The sequence below is a fragment of the Hippoglossus stenolepis genome, chromosome 3 (genome assembly GCF_022539355.2).
Source record: "Hippoglossus stenolepis isolate QCI-W04-F060 chromosome 3, HSTE1.2, whole genome shotgun sequence".
NCBI lineage: Eukaryota > Metazoa > Chordata > Actinopteri > Pleuronectiformes > Pleuronectidae > Hippoglossus > Hippoglossus stenolepis.
This window is the reverse complement of record NC_061485.1, coordinates 28,195,336-28,202,247: the sequence shown is the minus strand read 5'-3', so window position 1 is coordinate 28,202,247 and position 6,912 is coordinate 28,195,336. Positions and strand designations below refer to the sequence as shown.

The following is a 6,912-nucleotide window of genomic DNA, read 5'->3' as shown; positions in this document are numbered from 1 at the left end:
GCCTGCCTGATTTTCCTCATACACAAGAAGCATGTCCGGTACTTGAATGTGTGAGTTTCTTTCTGTTTTTGCACGTGTATAGTCTGTGACCTCATACCCAGTAAATGATGTCAGGAATCAACAAGACATTTACTTATTGAGAAGGTATGTAACCATATTAGGCCCTGAAGCACGTCAACATGTCAGTGTGTAACTGATGAGCCTGTAAGCTATCATCATCATCCTTGTGTGCACTATACACACTAGACTAAAAGCTTATTAAACCTCTATATGTCCATTATAATAAACAGAGAAGAGCATTAGTGAAAATATATTTAATAATTAAACATAGCACAGTTACACAAAAGGAATGCAAAACAGATGAGTGAGTGTGGATCCTTAGAATAAAAAGGGTCGACCTACTGCAGCGGTTTGAGCTCCCTCCTCTACAGCAGCAAGTTCATCATGAGGGAATGCATGGTCGGGCTATAACAAAAACACATGGCTGCTGGTCAGTGTTGCCTTGCACAAATTCGGCTGGGCCATTCAAAGTCTTTTGGGCATCCACAAAAATCTTCTCCATGCCATAGAGTCTGGTCCCATCCAGAATGTGCATAGTGTAGGTCGCAGGGGCCCTGCATAGTCAAGAGTGTCTGCAGGCTCGGAGGCCCCGTCATTCCTCCTGAGTGCTGTCTAAGTGGGAGCTGGAACCTTCAGACTGATGCTCAGCGTCAGCCGCAGACCGCTCCTGCTCGGAGAGCTGCTCGCTGCTGGGGATGGAGTTCTTCTTCGGACGGCCCTTCGGTTTGGTCGGCGACTCCAGGCCTCCTCCCTGCAGCACCTGCATGAGCAGTAAACTTAGGTTAAGGTTCAAGAACAAACTGACCTCCCATCAGTGGCCGTCAAAAAAGCAGCACACCAACAGAATTTTCAATCAATCGATCAAATTTATATAGCCCATATTCACAAATGACAGTTTGCCTCATAGGGATAAGCAAGATGTGACATCCTCTGTCCTTCATCCTCGATATAAGTGAGGAAAAATACCAAACAACCCTTTAAATAGGGAAATAACAAAGTAATGTCAGAGAGTCACATGCCAGGGATCCTCTCCCAGGATGGACAGAAGTGCAATAGATGTAGCACGGCAACAAAAGACAGTGTCTAATATAAATGGGGAGGAGTATCAAGGTTAAAGGTATTAATACAGAACTTTTGTTCATTTAATCTAAGCATATATCACATAACCCAGCAAAATCTCTTGTAGTGAAGTGAATAACACAGGTAACACAACAGCGGATCTACTTTGTCTCTCACGCACCAGGGTCATGTACACAACTCATTTTACTGAACTACATCTTTCACCAACATCTGCGGACATAATACACCATGCAAATAATTCCTATTGTTTGTTGTTGACAACTACAATCATCATCATCATCATTATCACCATCATCATCATCACCATCATCATAATAACATGGACAATGAGGAATGACTTACGATTTTCTTCCACTTCATGCGTCTGTTCTGGTACCATGTTTTCACCTGCAGCTGACTGAGACCCAGAGACTCGGCGAGGTCTATTCTGTAGAGAACACAATCCAAAGCATTCACACGTCATCCAATCACTTGTATGTTTTAACAAAAAAAACCTCATGGGCTTTTTTCCTGGTTGGGCAAATAATTGAATTCTGTCAGTTGTTTCTAATAATTATGTCACATTTTATTCATCACAGCATTTAATCATAGGGGGACACTGCTGGGTATTAACAGCTACAGGCACCAGGGCCAGAGCTGCCACTGAAAACTATGAGCTCATGTCCTGCTGGGTGGTTTATTTTTACCTGTGTGTGTGTGTGTGTGTGACTGTGAGTTTAGCAACATGGTGGAAGTTTACATTTCATAGTAAAAAAAACACAACTTAAAACATAATAAAATATCTATATTTACTTCATAAAATATATAACATTAACATATTAAAACATTACATTAAATAATGAATTTAATAATGCATCTTTTGGCCATTGTTTTATTATCAAGTGTACAGAGCCACATTGACAATGTCCTCCCCTTTCATGCTCTGCTGAGGGATTTAATGTTTAATTTGAACAATGAGTGAACAGAAGTCTGTATAATCTCCTTTAAAGTGTGAGGAATAATTCTTTATTTTTGTGGTGTATTTTTTATTTTTTTATTTTAGTAGTACGACATCTACACATGTCAAATTGTCTGAATAAATCTTAATAAAACTTAAATAGTAAGAATAAGAATAATAACAACAACAATCATAATTATTATTATTATTATCTACAGCCCTGATGCTCACATGTATTATAGAAGCACAGTGAACACGCACCTATCTGGGGTGGACAGATACTTCTGCTTCTCGAAGCGCTTCTCCAGGCCCATGAGCTGCAGCTCGGTGAACACGGTGCGGCTCCGGCGGCCCTTCTTGGCTTTGCTGCCTCCGTCGAGTCCGTGCTCCAGCTTCCCGCGGAGGTGCAGGTCCAGCGGCAGGTGGTGGGACACCGGGCCGAGCTGCAGGCCCGGAGGCACGGACAGCAGCGGGGGGCCGAGCGCCGAGCCCAGCGAGCAGGACAGCGGGGACATGGGGAACTTGAGCAGGCTCGTCTGCTCGGCTTTCAGCACTGCAGGTTGGGAGAGGCAACACAGACACACACGGAGAGAGGGTTGTGTTATATGGACCCGTCATTGTGTTGTTGTAGGTGGAATTCACATTAATCTATGGGCTCCCAAGTGAAGCTGTTACTGGACCAACACCGCATGGCATCAAATACAGACTGATCAGGTCAGCTGTTAGAATATGATGCATTTATCATAAAAGTGAGAATACACTGACATCACACAACAACAATACTTGGGTCTAAAACGTTAGAAGATACCCCCTTATTATCCTCATGTCACTATTATTAGTATTTATGTTATTTGCGTTAAATATCAAGTAAAAATTAAACATCTGATTCAATGGACTTTCATCCAAATGGGTTGGTGTGCAGCCGGGCTGGACTCATGTCATGATCATTAATGGTCATCATTAAACAAATCAGAGCCTGGTTTATCCTTCAATAATCAGGCCTGTAGACACTGGAGCTCATGTCCAAGCTCATCTCCATGTAAACACACACACACACACACACACCCACACCCACACACACACACACACACACACACACACACACACACACACACACACACACACACACACACACACACACACAGACACACACTTGGCGGTGGTTTTCTTCTGTGAACATGGTTATGGCTGTAGATTGAAGGTATAGAAACACACTTAAGGTAAAAAAAATTCTACACTGAAATAATAATAGTAAATATTATAACATCTCCAATTTTAATTATTTTAAATCAGAGGAAATTTTCTGATATATTCGGGAGACCAACAGAGTCCAGACTTTACGCACGCACATTAAAAACTCGGGCGTATTAAAAGTCGCACATTTAAGATGTTTTTAGCTGCTGGGTATTTTTTTTTCAAATTATTAATACTTAATGCAGCTGCTTTTACCTGAGATATATTCTTGTTCGACAAATGTCAGCTGTGTCCGTGTTTTTGCTCCATTACCACAAATCATTGTGTCTTAAAAACAAGCCCGCGTGTGACAACAGTTAAATTCAATAACTGGTGATTTATTATCTAATTTAAAATGGATATTATCAGTAAGAATGATCTGTTCTACATTTTGAATCCAGTCACTTTTACACGAGTCCAGTTACAGTGGCCGTCAGAGCCGCCTCTTACCCAGCTGGTTGTGGAAAGGCCGGGCGGACAGCAGAGCCTGGACCCCGAACTTGAGGAGCTCCCCGGCCGGAGCCGACGCTTTGTGCTCGGGGTGATCGGTCAGGATCTCCTCTATCATAAAACTCCTGTAGCGATGAGTCCTGTGGTCGGCGTGAAGGTCCGGAGGGTAGTAATGCGCCCCCATGTCCAAATGATGATGCATATTGTGGCTGCGCGTGGCCTCAACAAGACACGCAAGTGCTGCACGCCGAGTAGCGCTCCCTCAGTGGCCCAGGCCAGCTGTCATATTCCCTGTGTTTTATAGTCCGGAGATGGAGAGCAAAGTTATCCTCAGGTGCTGGAGCAGGCCAACAAATAAAACATAACAAGTGGCCCACAGGTAGATGTAGTCCCCGCGACTCCGTGCGTCCTCTGCGGGTTTTTACGCGTCACTTCAGACCACACTTATTTTGGGAGAGGAAATCTGGAGCGGAGAACAAGCCTGTGACCAAAAGCTCCCGTTAGCCCGGCTGCGCTCATGCCCAGTGGCTTTGTGCGTGCGCGTGTGTGTAAGTGTGTCTCTCTCTATGTGTGCGCGTGTGTCTCTGTGTGTGTATGAGAGAGAGAGCCGCGGAGGTCGGAGCTCATCTGTCAGCTGCGGAGCGCGTCACCTTGACAGTGAGTTGAGGAAAAAGCTTTTGGGTTTTATGAGTGCGGTGGTGGCTCCACCTCTTCTCAGGGTCCGTCTGCTTCTTTCTCACTGCGGAGCTCCGGTCACATGCAAACTGCTGCCGTCTCTGCTGCATGCATCTATATGCAAAGGCAAGGAAATCAGGACATTCTCACATGCCCTTCAATAGGCCATTAGACTGATGATGATGATGATAATAATGATACAATGCAACACAGGAAGCTCGTGTTAGAAGGTAACATTGAAAATAAGCTGATACTTTTCTATAAACTAATAGGTAATCCATTAATTTATACTATTGAGTGAGAGAGATTTGATTTTGATAATATATTATATAAATATATCATCAGTTATTAGGGAAATTCATGCTTAATATAGGCTCTATATGTATCAAACAGAAAATAAGGTGTTGCATGCAATCAGGTCTGTTTAGTGTCACACATAAGTTTGCAGTTTGCACAATATATATGTTTTACCAAGAAGGTTATCGGAAATTCAATATCATGTTTTTTTCTCTTGTGGCATTCCCTTCTATTGAATTCAGTTCAGTTTATTTCAGTTTAATTAATTCAGTTCAATTCAGTTCAATTCAATTCAGTTCAATTTAGTCTAGTCCAGTTCAGTTTAGTTCAATTAAATTAAATTCAGTTCAATTAAATAAATTTAGTTAATTTCAGTTAATTTCAATTCAATTCAATTCAATTCAATTCAATTCAATTCAATTCAATTCAATTCAATTCAATTCAATTCAATTCAATTCAAGTCAGTTCAGTTCAGTTCAAAGTTAGTAGCCTATTCATTTATTTAAATCTAGTAATGACATAATTATGATGTTTTCTGCCCAAAACGTTTGGACATGAAGCTACATCATCAGAGAGTGATCAAACCTCAGCTGATGGAAGCCCATCATGTGTCAGACCGAACCACTGAGGCAGCTCAAAAAGAAATATATCATTCTGGTTTTAAAAAATCCACTTCAGAGCACCTCTGGGATTTTTTCCTTTGCGGTTATTTGGCCAGAATTTGTGAAATATCTCCCACGGCATATTTTTAGCATGTCTCAGTACCGCTTTGAGAAAAGCTCCGGCCTCCTAAAGTCAACTCTGCAGCTGGAAACCGCTTCAGAAGAACCTTTGAATGGTTCAGAGCTGTTTGTTTGTACACTACTCAGACTTTTTAAGAAACTTTAAAAACATGTTTTGTGCTAACCCTTCCCTTAATAATGATGCAGTAAACAACACACTACACATGGGCCTGCAGAGCGGACGTGACAAATATAGTCAACATGTTAACACAATTCAGAGTGAGACACCACACAAAACCTGTCAGTCCTTATTAAACATCCTGGTGATGGTGTATATAACTGAATCAGCTAAAATCAAATGTACATCTCTGAAACAATACAATATAATTCACTGCATGCTGCCAGGTAGGGTTTCCAGATACATCATGTGCAAATGACAAGAAAATAGCAGTTTTAGGTGACTAGGAAACCGCAGGCTTTAAAAAACAGCAAATATCATGATGACAACACCACAAGTCCTTCAAAAGAGTTGTAGTTTCTTCAATAACAACTCAAAACATCCTCTTACAATATTGAAATGAGTGGTCCTTGACTATAGATGGGTATTTAATGAATTTGCTGATGTTGCCTTCAGCCCTTTATAAACTCCATTGTTGGAACATGTCTTCCTCTAGTGGCCACCTCTGAAACTGCAGGAGACTGATCACCTCTCTGTGTATCTGTAAATACCTCTGCACACTACAATGTGTGTCTTTGAACTCTATGTACATTTAATGGTAACCCCTGATGGCAAAGTGCTGAACATTGCTGATGTCTTTGCTTACGTACATTCAACTGTTTAAAAATTCTGTTGTGCATGAGCTAATGCAAAACTAATGCAGACTACATCAGTCATGCAGCAAGTTTCATTTAAACTCTTTCACAGAGGTGATGACTCACCTCTATGATCATTTTGGAGGCTACAGTTTGTGGTTCTGTTGAATTGTGGCACATCACACTGAAAGGTGTTTGTAGCCTTCCCTCATAGGGTGTCTATATAACACGTTACAATTGAAAAGAACCACAAAGTGCAGCCTCTATATTGAGCATAGAGTGGAATCAGCTCCTCTTTAAAATGGGTTCTTCCACCACTCTTTTTGCATGGCTGACTGTAACTGAGGGTACTTGTTATAATGTACTTGTATATTTGTTGTCAGTTTTTACCTTAATGTCCCCTCCACTCAAAATGTGCTTTTGTAAATGTCACTGTACTTCATTATTTACAGTATATATACAGCTGTTTTTACGTTCATCTGCTGACTGAGGAGGGTTTCTTTGTTTTCCCTTTACAGGTTCAGTGTTTAGGATTTATTGACATCTAGTGGTGATGCTGCACATTACAACAAACTGAATACCCCTCCCCTTACCCTCTCTTCCTAGTGTGTAGGAGAAGCTATGGTGGCCTTGGTTTGTCGGTTC

The 6,912-nt window shown here is 41.5% G+C and overlaps 1 protein-coding gene across 1 annotated transcript; it reads right to left on the bottom strand.

Moving 5' to 3' along the window:
- Nucleotides 1–373: 373 nt before the first annotated feature.
- Nucleotides 374–4,405, bottom strand: barx1 (BARX homeobox 1). The gene is made up of 4 exons (XM_035152522.1): nt 3,761–4,405; nt 2,339–2,630; nt 1,483–1,567; nt 374–820 (listed from the first exon to the last, which is right to left on the bottom strand). Exons 1-4 carry the CDS (start codon nt 3,960–3,962, stop codon nt 653–655), a joined length of 747 nt encoding a protein of 248 aa, XP_035008413.1. The 5' UTR covers nt 3,963–4,405; the 3' UTR covers nt 374–652.
- Between the last annotated feature and the right edge of the window lie 2,507 nt (nt 4,406–6,912).

Coding starts and splice junctions, on each gene's coding strand:
- barx1 (XM_035152522.1), bottom strand. CDS start 3,962: ATGCATCATCATTTGGACATGGGGGCGCATTACTACCCTCCGGACCTT. Junction 1,568..2,338: donor TATCTGTCCACCCCAGATAG/GTGCGTGTTCAC, acceptor TGTTCTCTACAG/AATAGACCTCGCCGAGTCTC. Junction 821..1,482: donor GCATGAAGTGGAAGAAAATC/GTAAGTCATTCC, acceptor CTGCTCATGCAG/GTGCTGCAGGGAGGAGGCCT.